We start from the raw sequence: 12,941 nt of genomic DNA on the forward strand, positions 1-12,941 counted from the left end.
GGCAGAACTCCTTCTGGTGTTATCTCCTTGTGCTATGACTTAGTTTCTCACCCTCTACAATACAATTCTCTTTGTGTCCTTTCTTAGGATGCTGCTGCACGTGGGGCAGGTGCAGCTTCGTGCCTTTCTGTCCCGCTAGGCCTCCGACAGGATCCCACCCCTGCCAAGGGCCCTCTGTCTGCAGCTCCGATGTTCCTCTTTTTCCCCTTGTCTGCCTGACAGGTGTTGCCTGGGCAAAGCCCAGTCAGCTTCTGACTAACTTTCTATCCAGCCCACCAGTTTTACCCTATTGTGAGGAGTGCCCTAGTAGATAGGAGCAAGGCTCCCCCTGCTGGACTGGAGTGTGAAGTGTGGTGTATGGTTTGTGATAGGAAGATCTCCTTTATTGCCATCAGACGTGATATCACTCCCCCTGGTGGAAGAATGACATCACTGCAACAACCAGGGCTCTGGGGCGCTGCACTCCCCCCCTCGTTAAATCCAGTACTCCCGGACTGGGAAAAGAAAACAACAATTACAGGTTAACAAAAGACATGCAAAATTTTGAAATGCTATAAAACAAGTTAATATAACAGTGCTTCCCTTTATGGGAGGTGAGAACACTTGAACGTTGCAAACAAGAACATATTTACATTGTCAGATGCGCTAACTATGAAATACTATTACCCATACAGGTATACTATCTATTAACTACTAAGTGCAATTACAAGACAATAAATTAACATTTTCTTTATTCAAGCATCAAACAGTTATTCTTCTCCAAGTGCAAAGTCTTTTAACTAACTACCTAAGGCTCACTAAGTGACTCACTAACCCCTATGGGTTCACTCTATTGAAATGCAGAACAGGTGTCACCCCCCCTATGGGTTCACTGTATCTTTCTTTTAATTTATTTCCTATTCTTGGCTACATACTATCAGCTATGTATAAACATTATTACTATCTAACTATCTAAAACAACATTATCACTCTTGAGCAAAGTGCAACAAACTAACATTCCCTTTAAGAGGAAACCCAAGTCTTTTTCTGAGGTAAGGCAAACAATCACATCATCAATATTCAAGTCAGTTCAAAGGTGACGTGATGCAATATGAGGGACCCCTTATGAACCCCCGAACGTTGGTCTTGGGTGGGCTACAAGACGTGTAATCCTGACTCGGAATTCTGCCGCATCAACGGGTTTTTCTTCAGATCTGTAAGGCAAAGCAGTTATTTTTACAGCATAATTAACAGCAGTTTCTGTTAAGAGGCAGTCTCTGTAAAAGCCTCCTTTGTAAAACCAGTAGAGAGCACCTTTAAGAAGGTGCAAACTATTTACAGGCACAGCAGTTTGTGATCATGCACAGTTCATGATTCTGCAGTTCTTTGGTAAAAGTAGAAAAACTTGTGCAAAAACATAGGATCCCTTTAAACAGGGGATCCCTTTAAAAGTTAACCCTTGCATGGGTCACCACGGGTGTTGGCTCAGCAGCCACAACAGTTTCAGTCGTGGTGACAGTGCAGGTGGTGATCCGAGTAGCAGTGTATGTGGGAGTAACAGTAGTCGTGGTGGTCGTAGCAGTCATTTGGACGTGAGGTGGCGTCATTGCCACAGGAGACGACTTAGCTGGTGCTTTGGCGTGATGTGCCAGAGTGTCCCTTTTCTTGTGCACATTTAGAGAGAACCAGCCTTTCTCACAGAAATGTCTGGTGTAGGTGACGGTGTCTCCCGGGTAAAGGTCTCGGTCTGGGTGGCCTTCCCAGAGGTGGGATTCCACATCCCTCCAGTTCACAAAGACCTCCGCATACAGTCCTTGCTCCTTGATGAAGCCCCATCTCCCTCTGAGTTTGAAAGCTACAACTGTGCCCTGCTTACGCGGGGCCTGGTGGGCGGTATGGTCCTTGCGGGCCTTGGCCTTGACTGCTAGGTTGCGTTGGTCATGGGCCTTGCGTTGGGCCTGGTGTCTCTCTTCCGTCTCCTCCCACTGACGAGCAAGCTGGGCTTGGTAGTCCTCCCAACTTAGAACCTCAAAAGTCTCTCCTTTTTGTGTTTCTGCACCGGGGAACCCTATGAAATCTGGTCCAGGATTCACCTAGCGGTACACAGTCCGCTCCGCGTACACTTCACCCAGCAGGGTGGTGGGCGCAATTGGGGCCTTCAAGAATTGCTCCATGCCCGTGGACTGGTCCCAGGGCTCGAGACGCTGGAGTCTGCGGGTACCGCGGGTAGGTGACGCTGTGACGGGGCCTATCAGTAGGTCTTCTCTCACTGGGGCAGGGTCAGCATCCTTACCTGTCGCAGCGGTGCCCCTGCTGTCGGCTGGTTCTGTTGGCGGCATCACCTGCGACGGTGCTGGCAGTGGCTCCTGTAGCGGCGCAGGGAGCGGTGTCGGTGATGGTGCTGGCGGGCCCTCTGCAGGCATTATCTGGCATGCGGCCTTGGTGGTCACCCACAGCTGCAGAAGTTGGTTGATCAGCTCATCCACTCCGGCCTGCAGGAAGTCAGCGTTAACGGTGGAGGCCTGGTCACGGTGCCCCACCGGGTAGCTGGGGGAGTCCTCGGCTCCGACCCCACGCTCTGGTTCTGGGCAGCTTGCCATGGCATCCTCCACATGGTTCGCCTCTTCCTGGTCTTTTTCCCGCTCTCTCCTTCTGGGGCAGTTTTGTTTTTGTTGTCTCCGCCCGCCATTGAGGATCAGGAGGCGGATCTCGGCTGCTGACGGACATGTCCTCACGGTACAAAGATATTTAGACTTGGCGGCCATTATTCTTCGCTCTTCTCAGTTCGTTCACGCCCACAACTCCACTCCCTTCTTCTTCTCCTGCGCTCCTTGTTGCGCTGTAATGGCGGCGGTTTTGGCGGGAATTTTGGCGGTCTTTTGCAATACACAGTCCTTTAGTAAATCGCAGTTCAGATACAGTTCTTGCACAGTTCTTAGGCGCACATGACCCGATTTTCAGGCCTAAGTAGATCCTGTTCGTGACGCCAAAGATGGATCACCCCAGTAGGGCAGTGCGGTACTCGGAGCCGGGACCTTCGGTTCTCTAGGGGGATGTCATGGTGGCTGACCCGGTCTGTGGCCCTAGGGACGTCTGTATTAAAAGGGAAAGGTCTTTAAAGGGATAATGTTCATGACGCCACCTGTGGTATTCGATCAGGGTGACAGACGCTGCTGTGAGGAATCCACTGGGGTGATGTTATGGCAGCTAGATGGTATACCTCCCCACAGGTGAAGTGTATCCCCAGGGCTTCCCAGAAGTGTAGATGGTGATGGTGGATGATGTAAGGCACAGTGAATAACGAGGACACAAGGGTGCAGTCTCTTTACCTTTACTGAAGACTTCAGCATCCACAGTCCAGGGTACGGACCACAGGGCAGGCAGAGTCCGGCCGGTCTGAAGGCAAATCCAGAGTCCCCCTATCCAGGTGGAAATCAGTAGCCTTCCTCTAGCACGTGTGTTGTATTACCTCCCTGCTGAGCTTCTCGGTAAGGTCCTCACAACTGTTGTAGATCTTCTAGATGTTATTTCTTCCTCCCTGTCCCCCAGATGGTGTGGATAGGACAAACCCATATGACTGATGGCCTGAGGCTTTTTATAGGGACCCTAGAGATGCCCCGACCTCCACCAGTTGCCACCGTGTCTCCTAGGTATTAAGGTCGGGCAGCCAACTTGGAATTGACTGTCCTGTCAGTCTCTGGAGGAAGGCTTGGAGACGGTTGCTCCCTCGGTGTTCCGGCCACCGGCTACGCACCTCAGAAGGAGGCAGCCTATTTCAGGGCAGAACTCCTTCTGGTGTTATCTCCTTGTGCTATGACTTCGTTTTTCACCCTCTACAATACAATTCTCTTTGTGTGCTTTCTTAGGATGCTGCCGCACGTGGGGCAGGCGCAGCTCTGTGCCTTTCTGTCCCGCTAGGCCTCCGACAGGATCCCACCCCTGTCAGGGACCCTCTGGCTGCAGCTCCGATGTTCCTCCTTTTCCCCCTGTCTGCCTGACAGGTGTTGCCTGGGCAAAGCCCCTCAGCTTCTGACTAACTTTCTATCCAGCCTACCAGTTTTACCCTATTGTGAGGAGTGCCCTAGTAGATAGGAGCAAGGCTCCCCCTGGTGGACTGGAGTGTGAAGTGTGGTGTGGTGAGCTCAGATTCCAACCCCGCTACACATGGGACGGGTGCCAGCCGCCCTGCAGCCACTAAAAGCAGCAACTAGAGCTATCTAAAATGGCTGCTGTTGACCATAAGATGCTGCTTGCGCATCTGTTCTTGTACCCAATGTCGCCCCATCCAAACGGGGCATCACGGGAGAGCAAGGACTGAAAAAAATGCAATATATAAAAAATATGATCAAATGATGCAGATTCAAATTCCCTGTAGTAACCAAAAAACTGTAATGTGAAAAAGACTAAATAAAAAAAGAAAAATATAAAATTTCTATTCCACAGTTAAAAAAAAATAAAATGTAAAAACTAAAAAAAAAAACCATATTTGATGAAAGTATAAAACTTTTTAACACTTATAGTTTGATTGAAAGAAGCGGTCCGCTCATACACTGTGCAGATCCGACTGCCCCTGATAACAGTTGATTGATGGTGGGGGATCTGATGTCCTATAAAAGAAGATATATAATAGTAAGAAAAACTCAATATATTTGTGAATTATTTGAGAAATAAAATTCCTGATATTTAACGATGACATGTTTCATCCTTCTACAGGTATCGTGTGCCAGGTGCCTTTTCCAGTGCCGGGCTTTGATATCAGCGTGAATTCTAGTGTCAGTGTACAGGAGGGTCTCTGTGTGACGATTCCATGCTCCTTCATCGCTGACGGTAGAAAGACATTCAACAATACCTCTGGGTACTGGATACGGAGGCAGGCACCTGAAAATGTGTATTATATCGTAGCCACCAACGATAGATCCACTGCTGTGAAAAAAACAAACTTCCACCTAACGGGAAATCCCGATACTGGAGACTGCACCCTGACAATCACTGATGCCAAGGAAGAAGACAATGGGATTTATTACTTCAGATTTGTAGAAAGTAGATCCAGTACATTGAAATATAATTATAACAGAGAAGCAATAACCGCCATTACTGTGACCGGTAAGTGTGAGTGTATCCGGCAGTGATGGTCAGATATAGCAGTGTATGTGCTCTATGTCACCGTACTACCAGTTATATAACATCTATAAGTAGAAGGTGCCGCACCCCATGAAGTATTTGCCAACTGCATCATCCACATTACAGCCATGTTACTCCATCACATTTTTACACGAAAAAACAGTCCTAATTAATATACTGTAAATATATATATATATATTTTTATATATATATATATATATATATATATATATATATATATATATATATATACACTCACTGGCCACTTTATTAGGTACACCTGTCCAACTTCTTGTTAACACTTAATTTCTAATCAGCCAATCACATGGCGGCAACTCAGTGCATTTAGGCATGTAGACATGGTCAAGACAATCTCCTGCAGTTCAAACCGAGCATCAGTATGGGGAAGAAAGGTGATTTGAGTGCCTTTGAACGTGGCATGGTTGTTGGTGCCAGAAGGGCTGGTCTGAGTATTTCAGAAACTGCTGATCTACTGGGATTTTCACGCACAACCATCTCTAGGGTTTACAGAGAATGGTCTGAAAAAGAAAAAAAATCCAGTGAGCGGCAGTTCTGTGGGCGGAAATGCCTTGTTGATGCCAGAGGTCAGAGGAGAATGGGCAGACTGGTTCGAGCTGATAGAAAGGCAACAGTGACTCAAATCGCCACCCGTTACAACCAAGGTAGGCCTAAGAGCATCTCTGAACGCACAGTGCGTCGAACTTTGAGGCAGATGGGCTACAGCAGCAGAAGACCACACCGGGTACCACTCCTTTCAGCTAAGAACAGGAAACTGAGGCTACAATTTGTACAAGCTCATCGAAATTGGACAGTAGAAGATTGGAAAAACGTTGCTTGGTCTGATGAGTCTCGATTTCTGCTGCGACATTCGGATGGTAGGGTCAGAATTTGGCGTAAACAACATGAAAGCATGGATCCATCCTGCCTTGTATGGAGCATCTTTGGGATGTGCAGCCGACAAATCTGCGGCAACTGTGTGATGCCATCATGTCAATATGGACCAAAATCTCTGAGGAATGCTTCCAGCACCTTGTTGAATCTATGCCACGAAGAATTGAGGCAGTTCTGAAGGCAAAAGGGGGTCCAACCCGTTACTAGCATGGTGTACCTAATAAAGTGGCCGGTGAGTGTATATATATATATATATATATATATATATATATATATATATATATATATATAAATATATACACACACAATATAACCAGCTATTAGCATTAACAAGTATATAACCTCTGAAAAGTAAAATTTTAATCAATATCACACTGAACACAAGATTTCCAATATTTTGATAAGACCAATTTTTATTGACTATATTAACCCATAACATGAAAGTGAAGTTAGTATTATGATTTTCATGACAAAAACCTTCAGTTTACAATCTACACGAGAGAGAGGACCCCACTGATCATAAAAGCTTACACTCTACAGGAGAGAGAGGACCCCACTGACCATAAGAGCTTACACTCTACAGGAAAGAGAGGACCCCACTGACCATAAGAGCTTACACTCTACAGGAAGGAGAAGACCCCACTGACCATAAGAGCTTACACTCTACAGGAGAGAGAGGACCTCACTGACCATAAGAGCTTACACTCTACAGGAGAGAGGACCCCGCTGACCATAAGAGCTTACACTTTACAGGAGAGAGAGAGGACCCCGCTGACCATAAGAGCTTACACTCTACAGGAGAGAGAGGACCCTACTGACCATAAGAGCTTACACTCTGCAGGAGAGAGAGGACCACACTGACCATAAGAGATTACACTATGCAGGAGAGAGAGGACCCCACTGACCATAAGAGCTTACACTCTACAGGAAAGAGAGGACCCCACTGACCATAAGAGCTTACACTCTACAGGAAAGAGAGGACCCCACTGACCATAAGAGCTTACACTCTACAGGAAGGAGAAGACCCCACTGACCATAAGAGCTTATGGAGCGCCCCCACACCGCCGCAGGGCCGAGGGGTACCCGGAGCCGGGCCTCTAGGTCTCAGTCCTGGGGTTGTCACGGTGGCTAGACCCGGTCCGTGGCCCTGTCTGTCAGTGGGGGACGTCCGGTGCAATAAGTGATGTTGTAGCGGTGCAGTTGTGGGGTGCAGGTCGCGGTAAATAACGAGGACACCAGGTTGCAGTCTCTTTACCTCTTTACTGAAGCTCTCTGGGTCCTCAGTCCGGAATACGGCTCACCAGGCTGCGCAAGTCCGGCCGGTCCAATGGCACTTCCAGAGCTCTCCTTGCAGGTGGAAATCGGTGCCTTCCTTCTAGCGCTATGTGTTGCAGTCCTTCCCTGCTGTGCTTACGGAAAGTACCCCACAACTGTTGTGTCTGTTTCTCGTGTTCCCTCACAACAACTTAATTCGCAATGATCTTCCTCGTCCCTCCAGATACTATGGTAGGAACGCACCCGTATGACGGGGAGGCTCGGAGATCTTCCGGGACTCTATCTGCGCCCCTCTCCTGTTGGTACCCCCCTTTTGCCTTCCTGGGTGATGCGTGAGACAGTCCGCCTCAAGCTAACTGCCCTGCCGTAGGTCTGAGGTATGGCTTGAAACTCTTTACCTCCTCGGCGTTCCGGCCACCGGTAGTGCGCCTCAGTAAGGTGCTGCCTCTTTCAGCACAACCCTCACTGGTATCTCCTTTCGCTTGATTTCGTTTCTCACTCAGCACAATCTATCTCGCTTCTTAGTCCTTCCTTGGGCACCGCCGCTATGCTGAGCAGGCACGGTCCCTTTACGTTCTTTCCATGCCAAGCCTCTGCCAGGATCCCACCCCTGGCAGAGACCCTACAGTCTCTCCCTTCACAACACCCTCTGCCACCAGGTGTTGCTCCGTTCAATCCCGTCAGCGTTCTCTCTAACTTCCTGCCTGACCCCCAGTTTACCCACTATGGTGGGGAGTGGCCTAATGAATAGCACCCTTAGCTCCCCCCGGAGGCCCAGCTGTGAAATGTATTGGTGACTGTGATACCTGCTCAGAGAACTCCTTCCGTGCCATCGAACGCAGCATGGCCCCCCTTAGTGGCTGAACCATGCTACTGCAACGACCAGGACTCTGGGGCGCTGCACTCCCCCCTGGTTAAACACAGTACTCCGGGACTGGGAAGAAAAACAACAATACAGGTTAGCAAAAAGACATACAATTTTGTTGAGTGCAAATAACAATAAGTATACTTAAGTAGGCTTCCCTTTATGGGAGGTGAGGACACTTGTAACGTTACAAACATAATTAACCTTATAATTTACAGAGTATAAATAACTTCTGTTACCCAACCGGGTATTCTATTTAGTGCAATTTTTGAAATAATAAATTAACATTGCCTTTAAGAAACTCACACTCTTAGTCTATCAAAGGCCTTCCTATAATCACATTATAAGGCATTTCAACTTTACATTCTCCTTCTTGTGAACCTGCAGGACCGCCTGTCCCTACGGCACCAGACCTACTGCCTCTCCTTTCTTCTACAGGACCGCCCTGTTCAGCCAGGGCCTACTGCCTTTCGCTACTATACACAGTATAGACATAACATTCCTTTCGGTTGAAGAACTCTGAGCCAGCTCTACTCGGCCCCTTTAAGGACTCACTCTCTAACCCCTACGGGTTCACTCTCTGTCCTTAGCAATAAAGTAACTTTTCAATGGGGACGCAGGGTTTACCTTCTATCCTCACCCTTATTATTACTTCTCTTACTTTCAACTATGCAGACCTCTACTTCTACCCCTACGGGCTCTCTGCATCTTTCCTGTCTTCAAAACATTATTCAAATTTCACATTTTAACAAATTCAACACATATAACTCGGCATGTAAAACAGTTACATTTTCTTTTCAAGGCATCATTACCACATTACTGTTCTGTAACAGTATCGCTTTCAAGTACAATTCTTCACATCCCCTTTAAGAGGGGACCAGGTCTCTCTGAGGTAGCTCGTCTTCTCAGCCTACCAGTCTCATGCAAAGTTCCGGTCCGGTATCTTCACAAAGTGTCTTTAACTAGGACCAGTAGGAACGGTTTCTTCGCAAAGTGTCTTTTGACTAAAACCAGTAGGGAGCACCTTTAAGAAAGTGCAAACTATTTACAAGGGAAAGTTTGAATCATGCGCAGTTCATGATTTCTGCAGTTCTCTTTTTTAAAACTGTATAAACTTCAGGAAAACAACAGTGACCCCGGGTCAACAAAGGGGTCACCTTTAACCCTAGACGGGTTTAGCAGCAAACAGGAACAGTTAAAGGAATGAACAGTTAACTATTTACATTTTTCATTAGTAACATCACTTTTACCGTCGGGATGCAGCAGGGGGTCTTCTTTCTGGCCTCACCAATCCCACAGATCGTTCTGATGAGCCAGGGCGTCGCTCCGGTCCTAGCAGGGCCAGAATCCCTCGCTGGGAGATCCTGGCTGTCGGCAACTGTATGCGTTCCCCCGGGGCACGATGATGTCGGTCCTCTGGTGGTTCCGCGGGACCGGGCTCTGCAGTTTTCTTCGCCGGGGTATCGTCTTCCGGTACCCCTGCAGCAGCCTGGAAAGCAACACACCGCTGCACGCCGCGGGCTATCCACCCTGTTTCACCCGCGGCCCTCCTCCACCGTGTGTAGGTGACAGCATCACCTGGCTCCAAGTTACAGTCGAATCTCCCGCTGCTCGGCTCCACCTCTGTCCTTTCCACGCGAACTTGTAGTGGCTCCCCGATCTCTTGGATTATCCCCTGTCCATGCTGGGAGTTAAAGGCCACCACCACACCCCAGTGTGACGGTGGGATCTCGGGGGGGCTTATCAGGTCCATCGGCTCGGCGGGCTGGGACCGGCTCCGCCAGGCTGCCGTCAGACGCCGGTAATGTTCCGCATCCGGAATTATTTTTAAGCCCGGCGTCGGTGGTGCATCCTCGGACGCGGCCAGGTGAGCAGAAGCAGGGGACACTGGGGACAGGCGGATTTCTGTGGGTTGCCCCATCCGCGCCAGCACACGGGCGTCATGCTTCAGGCGGCGTGCCAGCTGCCGGGTCTCGGCTGCAGCCGCACACTCCGCGGACATCGGCGGGGGGGGTCGTCCCATCGGTGGCCTCGTTGAAGTCGAACCCCGCAGTGTGGGCGCCCCTGAGGTTACCTCAGGCTGTATATCTTCAGGCCGCGCCGGATCAGTTCCGCCTGGTGCTCTGGATGCCGCCATCTTTTTTCCTTCTTCTAGGTCGTTTTCCCGCGGTCTCTTTCGCGGGCGGCCCCGTCCCCATGGTCTCCACCCTCCGGCCAGAATCAAGAGGCGGACCTCGGCGGTTGACGGGCACGTCCTCAAGACACAAAAATACTTAGACTGGGCGGCCATTATTCTTTGCGCGCTCCAGCTCGTCTACGCCCACTCCACGCCCTTCTTCTCTTCCTGCGCTCTCCTCAGCGCTGCAATGGCGGCGGATTTTGGCGGCAACTGGCACAGCACACAGTCTTGCGATAAAGTTCAGTCCACACACAATAAATCACAGTCTCTAGGCACACATGACCTGATTCTTCAGGCTTAAGTAGATCCTGTTCGTGACGCCAAGTTGGAGCGCCCCCACACCGCCGCAGGGCCGAGGGGTACCCGGAGCCGGGCCTCTAGGTCTCAGTCCTGGGGTTGTCACGGTGGCTAGACCCGGTCCGTGGCCCTGTCTGTCAGTGGGGGACGTCCGGTGCAATAAGTGATGTTGTAGCGGTGCAGTTGTGGGGTGCAGGTCGCGGTAAATAACGAGGACACCAGGTTGCAGTCTCTTTACCTCTTTACTGAAGCTCTCTGGGTCCTCAGTCCGGAATACGGCTCACCAGGCTGCGCAAGTCCGGCCGGTCCAATGGCACTTCCAGAGCTCTCCTTGCAGGTGGAAATCGGTGCCTTCCTTCTAGCGCTATGTGTTGCAGTCCTTCCCTGCTGTGCTTACGGAAAGTACCCCACAACTGTTGTGTCTGTTTCTCGTGTTCCCTCACAACAACTTAATTCGCAATGATCTTCCTCGTCCCTCCAGATACTATGGTAGGAACGCACCCGTATGACGGGGAGGCTCGGAGATCTTCCGGGACTCTATCTGCGCCCCTCTCCTGTTGGTACCCCCCTTTTGCCTTCCTGGGTGATGCGTGAGACAGTCCGCCTCAAGCTAACTGCCCTGCCGTAGGTCTGAGGTATGGCTTGAAACTCTTTACCTCCTCGGCGTTCCGGCCACCGGTAGTGCGCCTCAGTAAGGTGCTGCCTCTTTCAGCACAACCCTCACTGGTATCTCCTTTCGCTTGATTTCGTTTCTCACTCAGCACAATCTATCTCGCTTCTTAGTCCTTCCTTGGGCACCGCCGCTATGCTGAGCAGGCACGGTCCCTTTACGTTCTTTCCATGCCAAGCCTCTGCCAGGATCCCACCCCTGGCAGAGACCCTACAGTCTCTCCCTTCACAACACCCTCTGCCACCAGGTGTTGCTCCGTTCAATCCCGTCAGCGTTCTCTCTAACTTCCTGCCTGACCCCCAGTTTACCCACTATGGTGGGGAGTGGCCTAATGAATAGCACCCTTAGCTCCCCCCGGAGGCCCAGCTGTGAAATGTATTGGTGACTGTGATACCTGCTCAGAGAACTCCTTCCGTGCCATCGAACGCAGCATGGCCCCCCTTAGTGGCTGAACCATGCTACTGCAACGACCAGGACTCTGGGGCGCTGCACTTACAATCTACAGGAGAGAGGACCCCACTGACCATAAGAGCTTACACTTTACAGGAGAGAGAGAGGACCCCGCTGACCATAAGAGCTTACACTCTACAGGAGAGAGAGGACCCCACTCACGATAAGAGCTTACACTCTACAGGAGAGAGAGGACCCCACTGACCATAAGAGCTTACACTGTACAGGAGAGAGAGGACCCCGCTGACCATAAGATCTTACACTCTACAGGAGGGAGGACCTCGCTGACCATAAGAGCTTACACTCTACAGGAGAGAGAGGACCCCACTAACCATAAGATCTTACACCCTATAGGAGAGAGAGAGGACCGCGATGACCATAAGAGCTTACACTCTACAGGAGAGAGAGGACCCCACTGACCATACGATCTTACACTCTACAGGAGAGAGAGGACTCCACTAACCATAAGATCTTCCACTCTACAGGAGATAGAGGACCTCCCTGACCATAAGAGCTTACACTCTACAGGAGAGAGAGAGAGGACACCACTGACCATAAGAGCTTACCTCTACAGGAGAGAGAGGACCCCACTGACCATAAGAGCTTACACTCTACAGGAGAGAGAGAGAGAGAGAGGACCCCACTGACCATAAGAGCTTACACTCTACAGGGGAGAGAGGACCCCACAGACCATAAGAGCTTACAGGAGAGAGAGGACCCCACTGACCATAAGAGCTTACACTCTACAGGAGATAGAGGACCTCCTTGACCATAAGAGCTTACACTCTACAGGAGAGAGAGAGAGGACCCCACTGACCATAAGAGCTTACCTCTACAGGAGAGAGAGGACCCCACTGACCATAAGAGCTTACACTCTACAGGAGAGAGAGAGAGGACCCCACTGACCATAAGAGCTTACACTCTACATGGGAGAGAGGACCCCACAGACCATAAGAGCTTACAGGAGAGAGAGGACCCCACTGACCATAAGATCTTACAGGAGAGAGAGGACCCCACTGACCATAAGATCTTACACTCTACAGGAGGGAGAGGACCCCACTGACCGTAAGAGCTTACACTCTATAGGAGAGAGAGGACCCCACTGACCATAAGATCTTACACTCTACAGGAGAGAGAGGACCCCACTGACCATAAGAGCTTACACTCTATAGGAGAGAGAGGACCCCAATGAC

General features: G+C 50.0%; 1 protein-coding gene across 2 annotated transcripts in view; it reads left to right on the forward strand.

Annotated features, from left to right (window-relative positions):
* The window catches only part of LOC143770441 (sialic acid-binding Ig-like lectin 13), a 153,124-nt gene that overhangs the window by 2,445 nt on the left and 137,738 nt on the right, over window positions 1–12,941 (forward strand). For both annotated transcript variants that reach the window (XM_077260066.1, XM_077260065.1), the window contains exon 3: window positions 4,693–5,082. In XM_077260066.1, the coding sequence (XP_077116181.1) occupies window positions 4,693–5,082 (390 nt within the window). The remainder of the gene's footprint in view (window positions 1–4,692; window positions 5,083–12,941) is intronic.

Source organism: Ranitomeya variabilis, chromosome 4 (genome assembly GCF_051348905.1).
Source record: "Ranitomeya variabilis isolate aRanVar5 chromosome 4, aRanVar5.hap1, whole genome shotgun sequence".
Taxonomy (NCBI): domain Eukaryota; kingdom Metazoa; phylum Chordata; class Amphibia; order Anura; family Dendrobatidae; genus Ranitomeya; species Ranitomeya variabilis.